Below are 26,806 nucleotides of genomic sequence, written 5' to 3' on the forward strand. Positions count from 1 at the left end.
TTTAGGAGTTTTTAAGTTTTATCTCTAAAGATGAGTTTTCTCTTGATTCTCTCCATATATATATATATATAGATAGATAGATAGATAGAGAGAGAGAGAGAGTAAGGTTAGAATAAAAAGAACAAATTTCATGATTAGTGTAGGAAGCAATATAGACCTTTGAATTAACTATATCACATAAGGGTAAGATTGTCCAAAGTGTTTTAGTTTAATTTAGGAAAAATTAACTAATATGCTATTTACTGGATCTTCGTGTTTTTAACTGTAAACTCTCTCAACAACACATCCCAATAACCACCGACAAACACATCGATAATGGCAATTTATCACCAATCCAAACTTTACTCCTCTTCACTTTCTTAACTCAAAATAGCATCACTTTCAATTATGTTCGACGAAGAGCATCAGTTTGAGTCCAAGGCCGATGTCGGAGCATCAATAACCTTCGCGCAATAATCCATCACCATCGGGATATTTTGCTATATCATTAGAGTATTAGGAGAAGCCGAGATTGTATTCGCCGACTGGTGTAATTTTCCGCCTGCAGGTATTATAAACATGGTTAATAATTGTTCCGGCGAAGTTTGCATTTCTTCTCCAGCCAACCAGAGATGCCTACACCAGCAAAAAAAAAACTAGCTAAACGGATGCGGGATTTAACTGGCGTGCAAAGCTGTCTCGTTTCATTAGCAGATGGGGGCGTCGACGGCGTCTTTGTTGCTGATGGCGGTGGCGGAAGTCGTTGTAGCGAAGGAGGTGGGGGGTTATGGTCAGGCTTTCGAATTGTTGTTTGAGTAGTAATTAGAAGGTTGTGTTATTTTTGATTTTGTGAAGAAATCATCACGCAGAATTAGAAAGCTGAAGATATATGTATCACTATCACTTTGGTTTTTTAATTTTATTATTTGGTTTTTAATTTTGTAATTTATATTTTACTGTTACCAATTCTTGAAAATATGCAAGTTATTTTTTATTATTAAACCCTATTAACTTGTTTTGTTCATCAAGAATATATTTTGTTCATTTTAAATAAATTGTGTCTAATTTCATCATGAATATTGGTTACTTGTAACTCGTTTTAAATAAAGTATAAAGTGTTTTTGTTCATTACTTGTAACTAGTGTGTTTTTGTTAATGAAAGTGTGTTTTTGTTCTTGGTGTTCTTGGTGTTGTGTTTTAAATTTGGATTCAAATCTGGTGTTTTTTTTAATTTTGCTTATTTTGATTTAAACCACACTGTTATGTCGTGTATGTTCTTGGTGATGTGTTTTTAAATTTTAATTAAGAAAATGATAATTACTGATTGATAAGGTTTCCACATATAATATAACACACTGGACGATTATGCCCCTAGAGTGTTATAAAACAAGTATTAAAATAAAACACACCGTCTATAAAACACATTTTTCATCTAGACCATCAGATCATCAAATCTAACGCACCAGATTACTTCTTACACTTTTTAGACACACTTCACTTCTTATTATAACTCCACCCTATATATATACACACACACTTAACATTACCTTTTATACACATATGTTGCCATTTTTACCTATTAGTATGTCCCACAATTTGTCCCCGAATTCTCTCGTACAAGCAAGTCTATTATTATGTTCCGGGCCATAATAACCCACTTGCCCTTCGAGTTCATCCCAGCATCCATCAGTATATAATATTAAATTATTATTTATTTTCACATATATAATCGAGCCTACGGTTATATTTTTGGTATCCTAAGGGATAACCTAATCCTTTAGAACCAATGGCTCTGATACCAACTTCTGTCACGCCCTGACTAGCAAATTGCGGAAGCGTTAAACAGGAATGTAACAAACACATCTAGTATTAGCAAAATTGTTTATAAAGAACAATACAAACTAATTTACATTATTTTACATCGTTCTATCTTCTTTTACAAACTAGGTGATACAAATCTAAATCAGCATTTTAAGTTGCTTTACTTCTTACTAGCACACTTGCATCAATTTACCTAGCATTAATCACAAGTCCAACACGTAGCACATTAGCTTTCTAATCCAAATCCTGTACACCTAAAAAGCACGTTTAAAACGGGTCAACTACAAGAGTTGATGAGTTTCACAAGTTTCAAGAAATCAGGTATGCGTAATCACAAGTCATAGTCTGTATAAGTGTGTATGTATGTAAGTACCTTTGCCAGTACATTTGTTTGTATGTTTATGATGTAATTATGCTAAGCTACAGTGAAGCCTTGACTGTTCGTTCATGATGCGTGCCTCCATTTCCCACTCACAATCAACCACTGTGGCCCCCTTCCGCCCAAAACATGCCCCGAGTAGCTATGTCTAACACTACATAGCGTGTTTGTATAATTATGGTCATGTGAAAACGGCGTTATGTGTGCCACGGCAACCAGGCCGGCTCCGTTTGGGTATGTCAAACCAATAGTACTATTCACAAGCCACCGGCTCGAAGTTAATCACTGTCTTCGTGGGGACTTTTGTGTGTTAGTACTTAGATAATTCCCATCATTAAGCGATTCCAAGTATATAGAGATATATCAGCATGCTTTTCACCCTAAAAGTTCGTAGAATAGTTTAAAAAGTGGGATCATGAAACTCACTGTTTTGTCGGTAATCGGTACGGTGTCAGCTCATAGTTTGTTTGGCACACTGTCACTAGTCCCTATAATCAATATTATAATAATATTAATATTTTAGTATTATTATAATCTCTATACTAAACTGGGTTGTATATCTAATCTGGGTATAGCTGTCACGCCCAAAAAGTGTCAATAGGCTTAGATTGTGGCGTTGTTCAATGTCTAATATTTAAAATCAAAATTGGCTCCAGTTTCCCCGTTTCACCAGCTGGGCCAAGTTGATCGTTTACGCGTTTAGAAAACAGGTATGAGTATGTAAACTTGGGGTAAATTATGTGCTCTATATTATTCGTAATTTATATAAATATTTTCTTCATTTTTAATACTATTTGAGTCAGTTTTTATTAAATATTACTCTCAATTAGTTTGTACTTGAACGCTAAGAGTTTATCAAGACGATGAGCCAAACCGGTTTAAGAAATAATTTTTAATGTTGGACATAATTCTAAATATGAATAATGATATCATATTATAAGTTGTGGATTCGAAAAGAAAAAAAAAACCGGTTCTAGTGCTCACGATTATTAATGTTGGATTGAATTAAAGAAAACTTTTATTTATAAAAGGAATAAATGATGTTCACAATCTCATGCTAGAATTTTTAATAGAAAAGAAGATCCACATAAAAGAAAATAATATAAATATAGATTCTTTTATCTACATATTATCTACGTAGACTTATATGTGATTTTTTTTACCATGAATTTTTATGCAGAATTAATAAGACGAGTCGGGGTTCATATACTTTAATGATAGTGGGCTGGATTTTAATAAGCATGAAATATACCATGTATGGAGAGTAGAGGAGGAGGTTGGAAGAAGAGGGGAGACGCCTCCTATTGGAGACCCCGAACTGCGGAAGTTAGAAGAACAGAAAATAATAATAAAACTAGCAGCCTAGCACCTCTTAAAAAAATGCTCACGACAAAAGCCAAAGAAAGGAAAAAAGAATTAATAAGCAAGGAGGTAGGCAGCTGAATTAATTTAAGCTCGCAGGTTAGTAGCTCAATTAATTTTATTTCTTTTACGATGAATCAATATATATATATATATATATATATATATTATTTATGTTTCGTTCATCATTATGAGAGGCTAGTCTGTTATACTGTCTGGGTTTGGATGAATACTTTTTAGACTTATTATATTTTTGGTTTTGGATTGTTTATGGATTGAGTTTTGCTTTGGTAAAAGTTTTTATTATATTTGGTTGTGATTCACATGCGTATTTGGCATTAATTTATAATCAAGTTATTGTTCCATATGCGTCTTTGGGAACGTCTTTCATGTATCGATGCGTATTAGGTTGTTTACCGTGTGTTTACAACTAGTTTATGGTTTATTGTTAACATATTCGGTAAGAACGGTAATTGAGAGTTTAGAGATACCTTATATTCTGCCACTTGAGAGACCGGGAGGTAATTAAGTGTTGACTGTTTTGGTCTTTTGCGGGTTTGGGTAGTGATTGCACGGGAGTGAGTTACCCTAGACTTCTTTAGGTAAGGTGAGACCGGGAGGTGATCCGGACCATTAAACCGTTAAGCTTTACATGATATTTAGGGTTCTTAGGTATTGTTGGTGAGACCGGGAGGTGATCTAGCGTACTTTAGTAATTCCTTAAGTTTCATATTTTTGGAATTCGCTTACCAATTTTAAATTTAATTATGAGAGTTTATGAGTTTACAAGTAGGATTCCTTGCCTAGGTATTTGTTTCCCCTATACAAGTTCTTGTCCGATTTGTTGATATATAGTTTTCGTGTCAGTTTTAGTTTAAGTATTATTTATTTTATAGTTAATATTAAAAAAAACACAAAAATCAATTAAATCTATTTATCAGTTAGAATCTAGTTTAGGTGTCTCTAGTGTCCTGTGGGTTCGGCATCCGGACTTCATTAGGCTTTACTACAGTCGATTGGTACACTTGTTTGTCTAGTGGTCTAGCATTGGGAGAGTCTAATTTTATAACTTTAAAACTAGAGTGTCTAGGATAGGTTAGGTTTTTTATAGACCACGTTTCAGCACATCAAGTTTTTGGCGTCGTTGCCGGGGATGCTTAGGCGATAGCGTAACTAGCTTTGATTGAACTTAATTGATTAATTGGTCTTATGTGTCTTTTTGTGTGTTGAGTTGTGGTGTGTCTTGTGAGTCTGTGTCATAGATTTAGCATGTCTAGTCGTCTTTAGGATAATTTAATTTCTGTTTTATTTTATCGAGTCTAGTTAATATGTTTAATAGATCGAGTCAATTTAGGACTATTTTATATAGAAGACGTTGGAAGGAGAAGATGTTGGAAAGAGCTGAAGAAGAGGAACTTGAAAGAGTCCGAAAACTAGAGGCAATCAAAGCCAGTCTTGATAAGTTGATAGAAATAGACAGACTCCAAAAATTTGAGGCAATGGAAGCCAGGCTTGATATGTTGATAGAAATACAAAGACTCCGTAAATTATAAGAACTAGACACTAGGTTAGATGAGTTGAGTGTTAGATGTCAAATTGAGAGTTTTTCTTATAAGGAGCAGCAAGCCGTTTATGAAGAGGATGAGGTTGTATGTGAGGATATCACTTTGGAACCAGAGACGATAATGGACGAGTCAGTCCCACCTCCGGTTCAGGAAGAAGTTAAATCTACTAATCAGTATCCCATTGATGACTTACGGAATGATAAGGATGAGGGCGTGATAGAAGAGATGGAGCTGGAGCTACCTGATTACACAACATCCTTAATTGAAAATGCTATTGAGGAGCCACTTCAGCAGATGGAAGATGACGCAGAGGAGGAGCATGCACCATCTTGGGAGGATGAGTTTGGTGATGAGTTGGTGGGTTTACAAGTTTATGAAGAAGATGGAGAATTTAACCCTGTTGGCAATCTTATATACTGGCGAGTGACCCGTAGGGAAACATTTAATCGATTTAAAGGACATAAATATACTTGCTTAATTAAGTTAATTTCGTGGAATTAGTTGACTACGGTTACTCGTGTGATTGCAGGTATTAGGAGCTAAAGGATGGAATTACAAGAGCATGGACAAAAACGGCGAAGAAAACGGAGCCGGAATGAGAGAGATACAAAGAAAATAAGGAAAGGAAACCAGCTCCACCGTGGCCCACAGTGCACACCGTGGACCACAGTCCAACGGGAACAAAAATGGCAGAACATAACGTACCGTGGAGAGTATTAAGACCGTGGAGAGGACCGTGGCCCACGGTCTGGACCATGGACAACGGTCTGGCCCGTAACTGCCCAAGTTAGATGATATATGAAACCGTTTTCTCTTGTCTTTTCAGCTATCTTTCAATTGGGTTTACTTGGAAACGATTTGGGGAGAACAAAGACATTATTGTTGGGTTGTAATCATTACTTTTGAGTTTTTGATTCGTATGATGAAGACAATTGAGGCGATGATGATCAACAAAACCATGAATGGCTAGTTCTTTTGGATTTCTTTTGGATGTAAGGTTATTTACAAGACATTATTTGTTAATTGTTCTTGAACTTGGATTGATTGTCTAATTGTTTATGTTAGTATAATCATGATGTTTATGTGATAGTTTGTAACTTGTTCATATCGTTTAAACCTAATGTCAATCTATGCGTTCTTGGTGTCGTTGACAATTGAGATTTAGTGGAACAAATTAGGGTTAAACATATTGATTGATTACCACGTAACAACCTCGCATTCTAGGAATCCGAGTACTTAGTTTTTGATTAATCATAAACAATTGCATTTAAACAAAACCGAGATATTATGGTTTATCCAATGAACTTTAACAAGAGTGTTGCGTAATAACCCGAACTCCAGGAGGAATACTTGCTTAATCAATTGTTTACAACTTATTTGCTAGTTTGTTTTAGTTCATGAAATCAAATCAAATCAACTTGAAGATTACTTTTTGTCATTTACTTTTATATTAGTTTAATTGCTAAGCTACTTGATTAACACATACTCCACAAACTCTATGTGTTCGACACCACTTACTGCTATCTAATTAGTTGTATTTGGTTTATTTTTGAGTGAGTCTTCGACCTCACGTCAAATTTTGGCGCCGTTGTCAGGGAGTAGTGCGCAACGTGTGTTACTTTTGTAGTTTGTGTTTAATTGTTATTGTCAGTTTTACGCGGGTTGTGCTAGTGTGCATGTACTTACAGGTATATGCATACACGACGCTCTCGGTCTTCATCACCGTTAGCTTTTGATCCTGAAATCGAGCGAATTTTTCGTCAGAATCGGATTCTTCAAAGGGAGAATAAGATTATTGGGTCACCAAGCACATAAAGTCGAACAACTGACACCACAATCATGGCTTCGGATCAATCTTTACCGCCAATACCGCCACCCATCAATTCAGAAAACCCACCATTCACTGAACCAATTACCACTACAAGTTCCACAAGTGAACCCACCTCGACCGTGTTTAGCTTTCAATCACCATCTAGTCTTCCACCCTTGACCAACTTCATGACTATTCAAGGAAAATCATCAAATTCACAACAACTATCACCTTTCCACTCTCGACATCTACTTTCCAATCAACAACCATATACATTACCTCAAGACCCACCCATAACCCATATTTCACCGGGTCCGAGATCGGGCCCACATTTGTTTGGTGCGCCATGTTATGGCGATAACAATGAAGGTTATGAAGAGTATGAAGAGGGATATTCAAGTGGAGTCGATGGGAATCAATTAAGGATTCAAGGGAAATTTGGGTATGTACCCGAACAACACCCGCAACAACAAATGCAACAACAGGGTGGACCACATGTCAATCAAATACAACAACCACAACCATTGCAACAAGTTCCACAACAACCTCAATATCAACAACCGCAACAACCAAATCTCCAACCACAATTTCAACAATAAGCATAACAAAGGCCCGTGTACCGGCAAATAGGCCAACCGAGAGTGCCATTGGGGGTACCAAGAAGGCATGCAAGAGAGATGGTTAGGGTAATTGAAGCTCATTTTCGACCGGTCATCACCAATAACCCATCTCCGGTGGTTATTCCTCAAAAAACAAAATGGAAGAACGTTTGAGGTTAGAACCAACGCGCTCCAAAGTTTACCGAAGTATAAGGATCTAGCAACGGAAGAACCTTATTTTCATTTGGAGGCATATGATTCGATTTGCAACACGATTGGGGGTCAAGGTTTTTCACCGGATGAGGTGAAATTGGTCTTGTTCCAATTTTCGTTAGAAGATAAGGCAAAGAGATGGTTTTACACATTGCCTTCTCCATCAATTTATACTTAGGCTGAGATACAACAAAGATTTTTGGAAGAGATTTACACGAACCAAAAGACTAATGATGCAAGACGAAGTTTGAGAAGCTTCCAACAACAATCGGGTGATATGTTTCATGAAGCATTTGAGCGGTTTAATATGATGATCAAGAATTGTCCTCACAATGGTATAGCTCTTTGGGAGTTGTTAAATGCATTTCATAAGGGGTTGAATGTGGAAGATGAGCGAGATTTAATGTCAATCACAAATGGTACATTTGGTACCAATTATGAACAAGATGATTGGGCATTCTTGGAGCAAATGTCGGTCACTTCAAAGAGAAAGGCTCAAACCGCAAGAAGAGCAAGGCCGGCTATTACAAGACCACAAGTGCATGCCATTAACAATGAAGCACCTCAAGTTTCTAATCAAGTGTATGATGTGTGCACGAGTTGTAATGGGTTGGGACATGCTAGTGATACGTGTACAGGTGTGGAAGGGCAAGTTGAAGAGGTAAATGCAATTCAAGGTCAAGGAGGTAGTAATCGAAATTATAACATGAACTCAAACACTTACCACCCTGGGTTGAGAAATCATCCAAATTTTCGCTATGGCAATCAATCAACTCAACTCAATCCTAATTTTCAAGGGACTTCTCAAACCCATTTTGTTCCTCATCAACAATATTTTAATCAAGGGAGTGCTCAAAGTGGGAACAATCAAGGAAGTCAAGGATAATTTCAAGGAACGGGTGGTGGTCAAAGCGGGTCTTCGGGTCAAAGTTCATCAAGTGGGAATGAAGTAATGGACATGTCGAAGTTGATGCAATAAGACATGCAGAAAAGGAATCAACTTGATGAAGCCCAAATGCAAAAGGATGAAGTTCGTGACAAAGCCATCCAATCATTGACCACACAAATGGGTCAACTTGCAACTGAAGTGGCAGAATTGAAGAAAAACAAAGGCCAACTGCCAAGTGTCACCAAGGTAAATCCTTCTCATAACTCGTCTAGTAATGTTCCCATTAATCATGTTAGTGTGTTGAGAAGTGGTAGAGTATAAAGCTAATTTGTCACCGGGTTTGGTTGATGGGGAAGTTGAGGATATTACGGGTAAGGAAAGTGATGATGATGAAATTGAAACCAACAAACCCACTAAACATGTCACTTTTGAGAAACCGTTACAAGCTTCGGGTCAAGCCCCAAATTTAAATGATAAAAACATGGAAGTGGAATCAAATGTAGTTCCATTTCCTTCGGCTTTGCTTGACCCGGGCAAGAAAAATGTAATTTTAAAACGGGGTCCTCAAAAGGAGTAAATGTGGGAAGTGTTTAAACAGGTAAAAGTGAATCTACCTTTACTTGAAGCAATAAAATAAGTACCCGCATATGCAAAGCTTTTGAAAGAGTTATGCACTCAAAAGAGGCAACAGAAAGTGCCTAAACGGTGGATTTAACCGAGCAAGTAAGTGCGGTTTTAAAATGTAACATCTCCGATTTTTCAAACCCGTATTTGTTTACAATTAACCTGACCCGAAACACTTTTGGATCTTTGTTATTTTTGAAAATCAAATTTTTATGAGTTATAAAGTTTCCTTATGTTCATTTAAGACCCTTCATGTTTATTATATTGTTTATTCTTTAATTATTCTATAAAAGATTCAAGAAATGACAAATAAGCAAACTACAAGGACCTAAATTGCCAAAATTAAAACTTCCCTCATCATACCTGGAGCGCCGCGCGACGGTGTGGCTTAGGGCCACTGCGCAGCGCCACCAAGTCTCTGCACAGATCATTTATGCTTTAGTTCGTTTTCTAGTTCTTTTAAGGTATAAAATCGTTTATTTTAGGCATGTTTGACTGAATTAAGGTCCAAGTAATCATAATATAACTAAAATACAACTCCTAATTCATTTTCCATTGTCCAAGATCAAATGTTTTGATTATATTCAGTGATTTATTCAAAAAAGTATGATTTACTTGCCTAAACGGGCCAAAAGCCCATATTTAGTTCGTTTTTGCTATTCTTTTATAAACAAGCCCCATTCATCTGCTGTAAACTTTAATATAACTCTAAAGAACATCCCACAGCCATCACCTACCTCTGTTCAACCTCCATCCCTTCGGTTTTTGCATCTTCGTTAAAGATTCAAGAGTTGTTCGTTAACTTAGCTTGCTTTAGGATCCTTGACTTCCGTTTCTCGTCAATCCTTTCACTTTCCGGGTAAGTTGTAAACTGTAAAATTATTCATACATATTCTCAAGTCAATAGCCTTCAATCAATTTCGGTGATTGAAGGGTGTTGACCGGTCAATTGCTTCAAAACCCGCTAAAGGGTAAAACAGTCAACAAGTTTGACTTTGCATTTTCTGATACTTCTGGTCAGATTCAATGTTTGGTCCAGAAGACTTTTATTCTCGTAACGTAATTTTAAGGCTACTTCCCAAAACCTGACTTCCGACTTGCTGTTTGGATTCTGGTCAGTACCGACTCGTTTAAACATTAAAATCAACATAACTAGAGTTCTACTCATCCGTTTCGATTGATTCCAGTGGCATTAAGTTCGTTTTTATTTATAGTTTCATATCACAAAGTTTCAGATTCTGATCATTAATCTCGTTGGACGTGTATTGGACAACTCGCTTAAATGATTAGTTCGTTTGTCGAATATATTAATCACTTGCCTTCCGTCTAAGGTGAGTTTGATCATTCCCCTTTTTACTATTTTCAAATGTTTTGGGGACATATGCGTACTTACTCATACTTTCTATTATATATATATACACAAAATCACAAACATAATCATTGTGTGAATATCCGTTGAATGCTATTTGCTATTTCCTACATGTTTAATTGTTTACTTGATAACGTTTTGGAGAGGTCCAACATATCCCCTTGTATAGGGTTCTCATTAGTATGATCATACGACCGTCTTAGTAACCGGAGCCCGATTCGCTTGGCAAAGGTAAAATGACAACCTTAGTCTTTGTAATCAATGCCCGATTCGCTTCGCAACGATTTCATTGGCACACACGATTTGGTTATATGCATGTTTGTTATGATTCGATTGATTATTATCACATGGTTGGTTTGCACATTTATCATTTATCAACTATATATATATATATGCTATTATTTAATGTTTCAAAATTGGTGATCATCTCACTCAACATGTGTTGTTGACAAACTCCATTTTCTACGCATATGCAGGTTGCTTAGATTGAAGTATGGATATGTAGTCAAGACCATAGGTTATGTTGAAGATAAACTTAAATTTAATTGATTGTATTTATTTAGTTGAATTGTTTTGTTGTATTTGATTATTGTGTGTACATTTGAATTAAAATAATTAATTAGATATTGTCACATTTTATTTATGATAGTATCTTCGAGCTGTGAGCAATCGGATCACGCCCCGGCATTTCCGCCTTAGGTTGGGGTGTGACATAAAAGGAGATCTCCATCTTAAGCTTCAAAATCTGGGAACACCCTTAATTAACATTCAAGTGGGTGATTTTCAAATGTCTAGGGTGTTATTGGATCATGGGGCCGAAGTGAGCATTCTCCCGAGGGGTTTATATGACCAATACGACTTTGGTCCCTTGAAACGTGTGGAGACCACGGTTGTATTGGCCGATTTGTCTCATAAACTTCCCCGTGGAATCGTACGGGATGTAATTGTGAAGGTAGAGGATTTTTATATCCTGTGGATTTTTTGGTTTTGGATTATTCATCAGGTGACTCAAGTCAACAACAAAATGTTATCTTGGGTCGACCATTTTTGAACACTGCTCATGCAATCATTGATTGTAGATTTGGTACTGTCGACATGGTGTTTGGTAATCGAAAAATGCGGTTAAATGTTTTTACTAACATTGCTAATTCTTTGAGTGGTGAAGAATGTTTTTTGGCAGATGTGGTGGATCATTGGAATCCTCATGAATATGATGAGGATTGTGTGGAAGCTTGTATTTGTGATGATTCTGAACAGGTACACGTGTGTGCTTTGCGGATGGAGTAACAAAAACAAGATGCTTTAGCTTTACAAGAGGGAAGACCACCATGGACACATTAATGGGAAAGTTTGCCAAAGGAAATCAATTCGAATACAAAACCATCTTTGGAGTGTCCACCAAAGGTGGAATTGAAGGAGCTTCCAAGCCACTTAAAGTACGTTTTCTTAGGGGAGAATGAAACCCTCCCGGCTATCATTGCTTTAAATTTGGAGGAAGCTCAAGAGCGGGCGTTAGTGAAGGTGTTGGAAGCACATAAAGCGGCCATTGGATGGACGCTTGCAGATTTAAAAGGTATTAGTCCTTCTATTGTTATGCATAAAATAATTATAGATGAGGAGGCTAAACCAACAAGGGAGACTCAGAGGAGATTGAACCCGAAATTGCGAGAAGTGGTGAAAAAAGAGGTGATCAAATGGTTGGATGCAAGGATCATTTACCCCATTTCAAACAGTACATGGGTGAGCCCGACACACCCAAGAAAGCCGGCATCCAGATAATAAAAGACGATAACGGTGAACAAATCGCCACCCAACCGGTAACCGGGTGGCGAGTGAGCATCGATTATAGGAAATTAAATACTGCCACCTCAAAAGACCATTTTCCATTACCATTCATGATCAAATAATTGAAAACTTTCGACCAAAAATATTATTTTTTTGATGGGTATTCGGGTATAATCAAATTGCAATCCATCCCGATGACCAACATAAAACCACTTTCACTTGTCCATATGGCACCTTTGCTTTTAGATGGATGCCATTTGGATTGTATAATGTTGGGGATTCACTTAAAGTTTTTATGGATGACTTTTCCATTTTTGGTTCAATTTACGAGTCTTGTCTCAATGATTTAGAAAAAGTTTTAAAACGATGTGTTGAGACAAACTTGGTGTTAAGTTGGGAGAAAAGTCATTTCATGGTACAAGAAGGTATTGTGTTAGGTCATGTGGTTTCAAGTAGGGGGGGATGGAAGTTGATCAAGCAAAGATTAGAGTAATTTTATCTTCGCCACCCCCGAAAAATGTCAAAGGGGTTAGATCGTTTTTGGGACATGCCGGATTCTATAGGAGATTTATTAAAGGTTTTAGTGCAATTTTAAAACCTTTATGCAATCTTTTACTAAAGGATGTCCCCTTTGAGTTTACTGACGAATGTTTGCAAGCGTTTGACAGTTTGAAGGAGAAGTTAGTGCAAGCACCAATTCTACAATCGCCGGATTGGTCAAAGCCATTTGAAATTATGTGTGATGCTAGTGATAGCACGGTTGGAGCGGTTTTGGGTCAAAGAGTGGACAAAAAGCCGGTGGTAATTTATTATGCGAGCAAAACTTTACCTGAGGCACAATTTAACTACGCCACTACTGAAAAGGAGTTGCTTGCGGTGGTGTATGCCGTAGATAAGTTTTGTTCATATATTTTGGGAAGTAAAGTTGTGGGGTACTCGGATCATAGTGCGGTTCGATATTTGATGGAAAAAAAATATGCAAAACCGCGTTTGATTTGATGGGTGTTATTGTTGCAAGAGTTTGATCTTGAAATCTGTGACAAGAAGGGATGTGAGAATGTAGTAGCGGATCACTTGTCTCGAATTGCACTTGAAGGTCTTGACGATCAGATAGAGATACACGAGAAATTTCCGGATGAACAGTTGCTTGTTGTCTCAACCGCACCATGGTATGCTCACTATGTCAATTATTTGTCCACGGGTGCGATTCCGGAATATTGGTCCAAGAAAAGGAGGCAACAATTCATGGCCCAAGTCAAGCAATACATTTGGGATGAACCGGATCTTTTCAAGGTTGGAGCGGATCAAGTTCTTAGAAGATGTGTACCTGAGAGTGAAGTGGAAGAGATTTTTAAACACGCCCATCGTCAGCATGCGGGGGCCATTTTAATGGCTCTAAAACGGGGTATAAGGTACTTATGTGTGGGCTTTATTGGCCAACAATTTTTAAAGATGCCAATGAATATGCTCGACATTGCTTAAATTGTTAAAGAATGGAAGGTATATCAAAAAGAAATGAAATGCCTTTACAACCCATTTTGGTTATTGATATTTTTGATGTGTGGGGCATAGATTTCATGGGCCCATTTCCAAACTCATATGGGTACTTATACATTCTTGTTGCGGTTGATTATGTGTCAAAGTGGGTCGAAGCGGTTGCAACAAGAACTAATGATTATTCCATGGTGTGTAAGTTTATTCAATCCAACATCTTCTCAAGATTTGGGATTCTAAGAGTTATTATAAGTGATGGTGGATCGCATTTCAAGAACTTTGCATTTGGCAAATTATTGAAGCGTTACCAAATTATTGAAGTTTCTAATCGAAAAATTAAAGAAATTTTAATGAAGACGGTTCGGGTTAATAGAAAAGATTGGTCGATAAAGTTGGATGATGCATTGTGGGCTTATCGCACGGCTTACAAGACACCGATTGGTACTACTCCTTATTGATTAGTGTATGGGAAGGGTTGTCATTTTCCAATGGAGTTGGCTCACCGGGCGTTATGGGCAATCAAGAATGTTAATATGGATTACAATGAAGCCGGTGAGTTGAGGAAATTGAAGTTAAACGAATTGGAGGAAATCCGGGATGAGGCGTATGAATGTGCTTTGAATTATAAAGAGAAATTAAAGAGGGTACATGACGCTAAGATACGGAAACGAACATTTGAGGTCAGGAAAAAAGTGTGGCTTAACAATTCAAGACTCAAATTATTTTCCGGAAAGCTTAAAAGCAAATGGATGGGCCCGTATATCATCACAAGAGTAGGGAGGTTTGTTGATGTGGAGATTGAAGACATGCAAAGTCAAGTTAAACAAATTATGAATGGGCATCGCTTTAAACCATACTTGGAAGGAAAAGATTTGAATATGCTTGACGATGACAAGGTGAGTTTCTATTTAAGCTCACCAGATGGTGCCACCGCGTAAAGGTCCAGGTTTGTACTATAGTGTAGTATAGTGTTTGTTCAAATTTGTTTGTAAAAAAAATTACCTTTCTCGTTGGGAGTGTGTCCGATTCGAGGTGTGGGGAAATTCTTAGGAATTTCTTTACCGCGTTAAGGACAACTCGGCTTTTTCATGGGGGGTAGGGTAATTTTTAGTTTTTAGTTTTCTTTTGTGAATACTTTTGTTTAAGTTTTGGGTTAAAAAAACAAAAAGAAAAAAAATAGGTACACCATGGACCGCGGTGCAGGGATCTTCCACGATACGGTCAGTTCTGTCCAGTTTGGTTCAACTCAACAGTGGACCACGGTTCACACCGTGGCCCACGGTCCGGCTCATGTATTTCAGTTGACCGTGGACCACGGTTCACACCGTGTCTCACAGTGCGGCTCCCACTGCTGCAGTTCGACGTGTATAGAGGTAAGAAAAGGGTTTTATTTTTTTTTACAACACATCTCAGCCACAAAGTTCACCTAACATCTTCTCCATCTTCATAAACTTTCTCTCAAAGCCTAATTTCATCACATCTCTTCCAATTAAGCACTAAAATCTAAGATTGTTAACCTTATTTTGAGTAAATTTCTGTGAGGATTAACAAAACAATCCCTATTTCCTTTCATTCCTAAGTTTTAATCCGATTGTAAGGGTTTGGGTACCGAAAAATTCAAAGAACTTGGGGGTTTCTTGCTTGTTTGTGAAAAAGTACTAGCTATCATCTTAAACATCCACCGAGATATGCTCTTTGTCAATTCTTTGTATATATTGCAATAATTGATAAGGTAGTATTTATTTGAGCATTCCCACTTGCTTGTTTGGTTGTAATGGTTATACATTATAGTTGTGGATAATAGATAAATGCTTGAAATTTATGATTTTACATTGAAAAGTTGAAAAATTAAGCGTATATTGGAGTTTTGAGATATTGGTGAATTGAATAACGAGTTGATTATCCACAACCATGGTAGCAAGCAAGTGTGGGGAGGAACATATTGAATTGACTTGGTTGTTTTTGGTGGTTTATGTGTGCAGATGGGAAGAAACTCAGATGAAGGAAAGGGAAAGGCTACATCTGCTAGTGGCCGGGCTGCTCAAGCAAAAAGACAACGTATGCAAGAGGAACAAGAACAAGTGAGGGTACACATTCCGAAACCCGACTCGAGAGGTGTGGTATTGTCTAGTTATGCTGTGGAATGGCAACCGGAGTTGTTTAGAGATAAGTTGAGCAGTTTGAGAGAGAGGAGTGAAGCGTTTATGTGTGAGAAGGAAGTGAAAGAATCGGGTTTTAAAGCATTCGGTGTGTTTAAAAGATTTGAAGCACTAGGGTGGGAAGCTGCCCTTCAGTGCTATGATGAAGAGAGTACTACGTTGTATGATAGGGAGATCGAAGAATAGGTATCTACTTTGAGGTACCCACCATTTAAAAAAGGTTCAGATATGAAGTTGATTGGTAGAGTGGGAGGAATTCAAGTAGTGATGTCTAGGGGTGTTCTTCGGGTTTGTTTTTCGGGTTTTGGGTTTTTCGGGTCGGGTTCTTCGGGTTTTAAATCTTGACCCGAAACCCAACCCAAATCTCTCACGGGTTTTTCGGGTTGGGTTGATCGGGTTTTGAGTATCCTAGAAAACAAACAAACAAAAGAAAAAAAAGCACAAAAAAAAATTAAAAACTCAATGCTAAAATTAAAACAGCAAATTCTTCTTGGCTTACAACACAAATAATCAAATACAAGCCATCATAACTTGATAAAACAATTCAAAAGAAGAGTAAAACTAACTCGAGTCGTAATCATATTCAATCGATCCATAAATTAATAAGTGGAACACATAAATTAATAATAAACAATTGATCCATAATAGTTAGAATGATAACAATCGATTTAAGCCAGATTATGATAATTTTAGTGGCTAAGACTTAGCTTATTATACCTAAAAATATATTTGATTTCAAAACGAAAAGTTTATTCGGGTTTTTTTGGGTTGACCCAAAACTTATAAATCAAAACCGAGAACCAACCCAAATTACTTCGGTTCGGGTTCAGGTTAGTTTTTTCTCGGGTTCGGGTGCGTGTTTTTTTGGGTTGGGTTTCGGGTAAAAGTGGCAGCCCTAGTGATGTCCTTTGAAACGCTTAATCAAATTGCCCTATTCGATAGCCAGCCGTCTAACTCATATGTCTATTCGTCGGTCAAGGATTTTATTGAAAGTCCCAACAAACATCCACAGTGGTTTACTATGTTATCGGCTGTTTTAAAAGAAGGTAGGGGTACGGGTTCACATATAAGAAGGAGAGAGTTGAAAATTGAAGCTTGGTTGCTGATGACAATCTGTTTATCTAACATGGTGCCCCGACGGAGTGATATTTCAATAGTAAGGAATAATGATAATCCCTGTGTTTTTACACGTTGATGTGTGAGAAACCGTTAATCTCCTTCCGTTATTTAGCTATGCTAAACATATGGACAAGTCGAGAAAGCAACAAAAGGAAGCTAATACCCCACTGCCGATTGATCACGGCGATATTGAAGCTGCATGGGGCCATTCAAGAAAATGCAGTTGAGATGAAGAAAACATTTAAGGAACATAAGTTGGATAAGAGGTACCACTATTTAAAGAATGAGAAGGTGAGATGGAAAGTATTGAGAGAGGATGTTATTCCAGAGACAGGTGAGGAGTTGGAAGAAGAGATTGAGGAAGCGAGTGACACAGAAGAAATGGAGACTAGTGGTGGTGGTAGTAGTTCCCAACAAGGGGGTTGGGATTATTCATCTGGGTATGCATCGTACGCCAGTAATTGGGCCCACATGGGGTCAATTAATGAGGTGGTGGAAAAGCATAGGCCTTCCACTTATGGTAATTGGTCGGAGGAGTCTCGGGCTCTATTTGACCATCAAACTTTTATGGGGGCATACCATGATTGCGCGGAGAAAGAGAGACATGACCGTGTAGAGATGTAGAATCGTGTTCAAGCTTACGGGCAGGAGCATGACATGAACATGCGGTATTTGGATGACTGGAATAGAAGGAAGCATGACCAATGGCACACCGGTGAACCAGTTGTTCCAGATCCACCAAGTGTGGATTACACATCTTCACTCCCTTATGACGGTACAGTGCGTTATGCCGAACCACCCTTTCATCATTCGATGTGGGTAGATCCTATGCAGTCAATGGCGCCACCACCACCATCATTTGGAGAAGGTAGTAGCGGAGGAAGTGGAGCATTTAACTTTGGCGGGTTTTCGGACTTCAAGACATCCATCTTCTGGCTGCCACAACTGCCCTACTATTGATGGGGACTTCATCATATCAGGTGCATGTTCTTTTGTATATTATTTGTATAATTGTCGATTTTATGTTGTGTTTTGAGTATTTGGGTGGATGGCAGGAGGATGAAACACTTGAATTAGTTTTATGGGTCATGAAAAGAGGTGGCGTTTTTGTTTTTTATTTTTTCTCAAAACCATACATTGGGGACAATGTATCCTAAGTGTGGGGATGGGGAAATTTTTCGGTAAAAATTAAAAAAAATAATAAAAAAATAAAAATAAATAAAAAGAAATTTGAAAGAAAAACCGGAAAGTGGTAAGATGGCGAGGTGAAGTTGTGGTCCCATTTCATGGTCATAATTCCTTTAAAATCAAGTTTGCTTAGTTGTGTTAAAAATGAGGTCGAGTAGTATTTTAGTCAAGGTTAGCATGCTTTCGGTATAATACCCCACATAACATGTCCATATTCACTTGAGTATTGGGAAAATGAAGAGCAGTGATGGAATGGTTATTCTCTGTTAGAATTTGTGCTATTAATGCATTTCGAGACCTTAGCTTGTCATAATTGCAAAATTGATAGAGGCAATTAGGTTAAAGCCTCGTCGGGATAAGCGTGAGTGTGGGTTTTGGGGGTTGGGCTCATACATTACACATATAAGCGTCGGCAATGAGAGGGGCGGGGGGTTGGTTCCCTTAGAAAACTTATTTGGACTTACTCTTTTTATTTAATCAACCCCGATGTATGTTGTGAGACGATCGGGCTTAGTAGGTTTTTCTTTGTAATTGTATTTGTTTTGATATTAATCAATAGAGAGTAGTGGATTTCATGCTTGTGTGCAAGTTTGTGAAAAAAAATGATGAAAAAAATATATATAAAAAAACCAAGAAGAAAAAAGATTGGGATACAATGTCCAAGGTAGTGTGTATCGAGTTTGTGATACAAGTTAGTAGTGCATTTAGTCGTTGTTTTATTGGTTATTTAGTTTTGATGTAACAAGCCGGATCGGATCACTTGAGCCACTTTAAATATTCTCATTCCATACCTTTACACCTAGCCCCATTATAACCCGTTTTAAGACCTCTTAATTGGCATTTGTGTTAAAGCATATATAGGTGGAGATTTTATGGTGGTACAAGCGTAAGCGAGGAGAATGAGTATTATTGGAATATATGGAACGATCACCGAAAAGAGGCTTAATGAGTGATGGTGTGTTATGTGTGCGTAAAAACCGAAAGCGTGTAAAGGTTGACTAGAATTCTATATTTTAAATATAATATTAAGTGATACTAATGCAAACCTCTAATAATGATTTGGGACCTTGACAGAGCCAGGCTTGTGGTATGTGTGGTGCTAATCGTTTAAAAGCAATTAGTTTGAAGTGTTGTTTGGGAGCAAGCAACGGTTAAGTGTGGGAATGTGACAAGTGACTCGTAGGGAAACATTTAATCGAATTAAAGGACCTGAATATACTTGCGTAATTAAGTTAATTTCGTGGAATTAGTTGACTACGGTTACTCGTGTGATTGCAGGTATGAGGAGCTAAAGGATGTAATTACAAGAGCATGGGCAAAAACAGCGAAGAAAACGAAGCCGGAATGAGAGAGATACGAAGAAAATAAGGAAAGGAAACCAGCTTCATCGTGGCCCACGGTGCACACCACGGACCACGGTCCAATGGGAACAAAAATGGTAGAACATAACGTACCATGGAGAGTATTAGGATCGTGGCCCACGGTCTAGACCGTGGACCACGGTTCGGCCCGTAACTGCCCAAGTTGGATGATATATGAAGCCGTTTTCTCTTGTCTTTTCAGCTATCTTTCAATTGGGTTTACTTGGAAACGATTTGGGGAGAACAAAGACATTATTGTTGGGTGGTAATCATTACTTTTGAGTGTTTGATTCGTATGATGACGACAATTGAGGCGATGGTGATCAACAAAACCATGAGTGGCTAGTTCTTTTGGATTTCTCTTGGATGTAAGGTTATTTACAAGACATTATTTGTTAATTGTTCTTGAACTTGGATTGATTGTCTAATTTTTTATGTTAGTATAATCATGATGTTTATGTGATCGTTTGTAACTTGTCCATATCGTTTAAACCTAATGTCAATCTATACGTTCTTGGTGTCGTTGACAATTGAGATTTAGTGGAACAAATTAGGGTTAAACATATTGATTGATTACCAAGTAACAACCTCGCGTTCTAGGAATCCGAGTACTTGGTTCTTAAATCACAAATAATTGCATTTTTACAAAACCGAGATATTATGGTTTATCCAATAAACTTTAACAAGAGTGTTGCGTAATAACCCGAACTCCAAGAGGTATACTTGCTTAATCAATTGTTTACAACTTATTTGCTAGTTTGTTGTAGTTCATAAAATTAAATCAAAATCAACTTGAAGATTACTTTTTGTCATTTACTTTTATATTAGTTTAATTGCTAAGCTACTTGATTAACTCATACTCCACAAACTCTCTGTGTTCGTACCCACTTACTGCTATCTAATTAGTTGTATTTGGTTTATTTTTGAGTGAGTCTTCGACCTCACGTCATATACTTAGAAACAGTAATCATAGGGAAGCCAACAATGTAGATCAAGCGTGCACCAAACGAAAAGGAAGAGTAAGTGGCAAATGAAGAGGATCAGAATACGGTAGTAGTTGAATCACCACATCATATGAAGGTTAACGGGTCTGTGGAGGAACTAGATAGTATATCGCCACTGAAATCGGAAAAGCCACATAACAGGGCGCAAAAATGCTTGGATCAGCACGTTTTGAGGGTTCAAAAATGGTTCGTTAAGAATTATAGGACAACATTAAAATGCAAGAATAACCATTTTACTCATTATATGCCATGTATTAGGTTTGGTACGGGTAAGTTTAAGTATTGGTGGTCCGATCTATTTGATTGTTTTAAATTACTTGTTAGTTTCACTGTGTTATTTGCTTAAAAATGTTGGTCGGGTGGAACTATACGGGTTAGATTGGGGTTAGATAAAAGAAAAGCCTCATGATTGAGATTTCAGGAGTGAGTCTGGCTGAAGACTCTTCTGTAATATTCAAGGGAAACTTTCAAAGCTAGGCCCAACTAGCTTTGGAAAGTTTCCCTTGAATATTATTAATATACCTAATAGATCATAAACTTTGTTGGTTCTCATCTTGAGGAGGGATAGTGAAGCTGAAAATTCGATAAGGCACAGGAAGTATTACCGTAATCTGACTACCTTGAGGTGGTGAGAATTAAATGCACTTAAAATTAACACACCACTCTGTTTATAAGTAAATAACGAGTGCTGGCGTCCCGCCATGTCCCTTTTTTATACGAGCTTTGAAAATAGTTACATATTTTAGGGTAAAAGATGCCTAAGTGCACAAAAAAAAAAAGAAAAAAAAAACAAAGCGAAAAAGAAAAAAATATACTGTATGGCAAAAGTTTAAAAAAAATGCCGCAAAAGATGCGAATGAGCATCCAAAAATTAGAAAAAGAGGCCAAAAGGCACATACTAGACGGGGCCAAGAGCTTACGTGTTACCAAGGGGATGGTGACTCTGACGATACACTATTGGGGTTTGAGGTTCTTAGTTAATAAAATATTTTTTAGGAAATACTAAGGGTGGAGGCCTGGGACTGTCATATACTAGGTTGCAGCTAGGGTGAAACAATGCTCACTACAAAAAAAGTCACCATTAGAAACTAAAATTTTAGGGACTGATATATCAGTCTTGAATGCTTAGTATCTGGGACTGATTTATCAGTTACTTTTACTATTGGGGACTGGTTTTTTTGCGACTGATGTTAGGGACTGATAATTAGTCGCTCACATTATTTGAGACTAAATTTTAGTCATAAATAGATACTGGAAAATGGCACAAAAATTTGGTGACTAATCGTCAGCCTCTAACGTGAAAGGAACACATTAGAGACTGAAAATCAGTTTTTAATATTTCCAACACATATCGAATTAGGAATTGACATTCAGTATTTAACGTATTTTGTGTATGGAAGGATCAAGGAATGATTCTTAGTCTGTATTTGTTGGGAGCAGATTCTACAATCTAAAGAAAAATATTAGGGGCTAAGAATTAGTCTCAGAAATCAAGAAATGTACCTTTTCCAGGACTGATTTTCAATCTCTAAATATAATTTTTGATGAAGTAATTTGGGACTAATATATAGTCTCTAATAACCGTCGAATATTAGGGATTGATCTTCATTTTCCAAACATCATCGTCACTTCAATCATTTTGCGTCTAAACTTTTAGGGACTACTATATTAGTCTTAAATGCATAGTATTTGAGACTGATTTATCAGTTACTAATTAATTGGACAATATTAGGTTTATGCAGGAAACTTATTAGAGACTGAATTCCAATCCCAAACTGATAATGAAAATTATTCGTATGGCAACTGATATTCTATCTCTAATATGATTTGAACATATAATATTAGAGACTGAAGATCAGTTGCCATACGAATAATTTTTTAAAATTTATCACTAATGATTTAGTTCTATACAAGTCATGATTTCTATCCATAATTTATTTGAGTTTTGTTTCTATCAAAATTGGGTGCAGGGAAAAGTATTTACCAAAATAGGGTATTTGAAACTTATTTAACAAAATAAGTGATTTTGTGTATATTTGTCTTTTTCCATTATAATCTTATTGGGTAAAAATCAATTCTATTAAAAATTTTCTCTTTGAAAAAGATAATAAAAATAAATTAAAAAATAATGACATTTATATTTTTGTCTATCATCCTATTTCTTCAAAAATAATCCATTACGATTTTTTAAGTTGTTTTCTAATAAACTAATTATATATATTTTTTTTTCATAACCAATTTCAGTTGTAAAATAAATATGGTGTCCTTCGCATATAAATTTAGATGTTGCCAATTCGAGTGTTCTGAACCTGTTTTTTTTTTTTTTCATAACCAATTTCTCTATGTTCTGAACTTGAGATTTGTGATTGAAGTCCAGAGAATTGGAGCCACGATCGAAGAACCGATTATTGAAGAACGACGAAGGATAATCGATTATTGAAGAAAAAAATCTGTTTGGTTTCTCTCAAACGAGGTGTTAGGAGTTTTTTACTTAAACCTTAAAAGATAATGAACTATTTTGGTAAATATTTTTTCCTCTCCACCCATTTTGTTAAAAAAAAACTCTAATTTATTTCTCTTGGTCATTTATTACTTATTGATATTAATTAAAGCTAACATTTGACGTCTTTTATTTATGTCACACCTGGATGATTTGTATAATGAAAACAATCTAAAATTTGATATGGTAACATAAATAAAGAAATTACTAGATTTATTAAAGCTAATTATCTACCAAATAAATTGTGAATTTACAACAAAAAAAAACAAACTATTTTAGTAAATATTTTTTAACAACCCATTTTGGTACATAACTTTTGTCCAAAACCATTTTGGATATAAACTCGTCAATAAGGCCAAGTAAAATACTTGATGCCCAACTAGAAGGGTTTTTGATAGTCAATTAGAGATAATGATGTTAAACCATGGTCAATTATGATTATTTGCTCATGAATAAATAATCGGGTTACTAATGATTAACTAGGGCCAAGTATTGTTTAACAGGGTCGATGATGACTAATTAGAGTTATGGATTATCATTTAGAGTTCATGATGGTTGATTAAGACATTGATAGTCAATTGTGGTCGATTACCACCAACGAGAGCTACTATGTTGTATAAGGCCCAATATATATACCTAATACAAATAATCATGGCACTTTATAACTTATAACAATGATCTATGTTGGTCAACAAAAGTCAAATAGGATAATCAACATAATTGGCAGAGAGGTGCATAATTAATCAAACTTTTAACATTTTAAGATCGAACGTGATCTTATACGGCCATTATGCCTATCTATGAGTCATTCACGATAAGTCATAGTCATAGTTAACCAATCTAACATGTTAAGATCTGATGTGATCTCGCCATTATGCATGTCTATGAGCTATTATCATTTTGACTCAACAAAAGTGGCCGAGAGGTCGACACCTTATTTATTATAACTCATACGCTGTATTTAAGCAGACAAACAAGTTGTAGAAAGCAGTGTTTTGAAACCTAGACCGGACCGACCGGGATTCAGTCCCTATACCGGGCAGAGTCAGTGTATTTGGGACGTTTCTAAAAACCCGGTCGGGTTTTGCGGGTGGCAGTTGGCCCGGACCGGTCGGCCCGGTTGACACGGAGGGTGAACCAGTAAAACCCATTTATTTATTAAATCTAAATGAAATGTGTATGTCTTGATTCGAACATGGGTCATTTCAGAAATAGAAGCTTAAATAATTACCCCATGAGCCAACCAACCAACCTTATTGATGTCCCTATTGATCAAACATAAATCACATATATTTAAAAAGCAATGTATAAAACATAAATAAACATTATTGTTTGTTATTATTATTATTTTTATATGTATATGAATTATATATAAGAGAGAAAAAGTAAAGATGTTGAATTTTAAGAGTTTTACCGTAATAATAGCACAAGGTACAAGAACATATTGCACCCCTATACTCATTCCTACAATATCCATATCAACCAATGAAAACACTTTCAGATTAATCACATGGATTGCCATCTAACGGTTATCATAGCTCCTAATTGCAACCATCTAAGGGCCATAATACACTTCCAAAACAAACAAAATCATCTCCTCGGTGCCAAGACATTCAAATCCAAAATTCCTCTCTGTATACAAACCAAATCCTCCTAATCCCAATTAATAAACACTTCTAATTCGGTTTTCGATTTCAATCTTCTACATTCGTCAATTGTGATGTCGGCAGCTGAGGTTCAGATCTCAATTTTCAGGTGTCCTCTCTCTCTCTTTTGTTTTTTTTTTCTTTTTTTTTTTGGTAGAATATTTGGTTTCTGATGATATAAAAAGAGTTGTTCTCAGAGTATTAGCAAAAAACAGGGAGTTTCTGATGTTGTTTAGGTTTTTTATTAATCGACGAAAACAAGCAGTATAAGAGGTTAGTGATTCCATTCTTTTTTGTCCTATCAAGTTTACCAACTGCAATTAATGTTTCAATTGTGTATGGTTTAGTGACTACTAACACATGAATTTGTTTATCCGGAGATAACCGATGATGATGACCAAACACCGACGAAACGATGACAGGGCATGGAGTGGTGGTTCCAATGAATTATCGGAAGCAGGCCACAGATATGGTTAATTCTTCTCAAAACTTGTTTATGTAGTAAGGTTCTACTTCTTCCATATATTGCCTTCATGATTTATGGCATGTCAATAGTTAACTGTATAGATATGGTCAGTATCTCGCATGTTTTTGTTTTTATTTTATTCATATTTTGTAGATGTACTCAATGCTGGAGATAATGTTCTAGGAACTGTGGTGGATAATACACAGTAAGTTTTTTATTTTATTTTACTTTTACTTTTTAATGTTCTTTTAAATTGGCGATTTGTGTAAGATTTTTGTTCGTTACTTGTTGATTAACAATTATAAGAGAAATGATTTATACCGGATTCGTCTCAACCCCCTTCAAGTGAGACCGAAAATCTTCAAAATCAGGTTGTTGCACTCAAGGAGGAACTGAAACAGAACCAGGAGAAACTTAGACAAAGGAATGAGCTGTATGAAAAAATGTCAACGCTCATGAGTTCAAAGTTTCCAGATTTTGAGAACGTTGTAGTTGCTTCTGCAAGTAATGGAGGAAATGGATCGACTGGACAACTCATTGAAAGTGGTAGCGAAGACCTGATCTAGCTAACGTGTTAGTTAAGACTTATTCTTTATGGTTTATTATTGGTTTTATTTACTGCATTTTAATGTTTGGAAATACTGAACCAGGTTTTGTTTCTTTTTTATGTCTAAAGCGTTTCAAAGTTATGATATTGCTAGGCCGAAATTCGCTAACTTTTAGGTTTAGGTATTGCTCGTACGAACTCATTTGACCTTTCATCCATCTAAATTCCACCTAAGTGCAAATTCTTCTTACCATTAAAGGGTTTTAAGCTTACGGTGGTAAGTTGAACCAGTCTGCTTCAACCCTCTTAAATTTGTCTTGGTTATGCTTGAGATGGGGGTAAGTGGATCTGTAACTTTTTAGGTGTGATACTCATAGGTTTATTGTTGGGACGTATATTTTAGACCGACGCATCGAATTATTACTATTATAGGTGAAAAATATATTTATATTATTGGTCTTATCCAAGAGGCGGATGGAGTGAAGACCAAGGCACAAGACCACTATAAATAGACGATTAGGTCATGTGTTTCAGTGTGTGTGTGTGTGTATTGAGAGTTTCCACCTGGGGAAGAGCTCTCCCCGGGTGGCGAGCGTTTATGATTATGTATGTATGTATGTATGTATGTATGTATGTATGTATGAGTTTTCTTTGTGACAATTTTTTGGTTAATAAATTCATACTACTACATCTATCTATTTATGTTTCGATTACAATTGTTCATCCTATAATTGATTGTTAATCGAATCGAACTCTCCACACCCGTTCATAGATCTTTCAAGAGTGAATATAAGTTTTTGATTTGATCCTAGCTCAGATCCGAGCTCCTTCGTTAATACCGACTATTCACGCTTCCGCACCGGGGCTCGGTTATCACAGTTCTTGAATTTGTTACACCTAATTAAGTTTATGATTACTTACACCTAA

General features: G+C 36.5%; 1 protein-coding gene across 1 annotated transcript; it reads left to right on the top strand.

Moving 5' to 3' along the window:
• Window positions 1–14,377: 14,377 nt before the first annotated feature.
• On the top strand, window positions 14,378–14,827 carry LOC143529381 (uncharacterized). The gene has a single exon (XM_077025194.1). It carries the CDS (start codon window positions 14,378–14,380, stop codon window positions 14,825–14,827), a length of 450 nt encoding a protein of 149 aa, XP_076881309.1.
• Window positions 14,828–26,806: the final 11,979 nt, after the last annotated feature.

This window comes from Bidens hawaiensis, unplaced genomic scaffold (assembly GCF_021521415.1).
Source record: "Bidens hawaiensis isolate Kalapana, Puna unplaced genomic scaffold, B.hawaiensis_p1.1 tig00008537_1, whole genome shotgun sequence".
In the NCBI taxonomy this organism is placed as follows: domain Eukaryota; kingdom Viridiplantae; phylum Streptophyta; class Magnoliopsida; order Asterales; family Asteraceae; genus Bidens; species Bidens hawaiensis.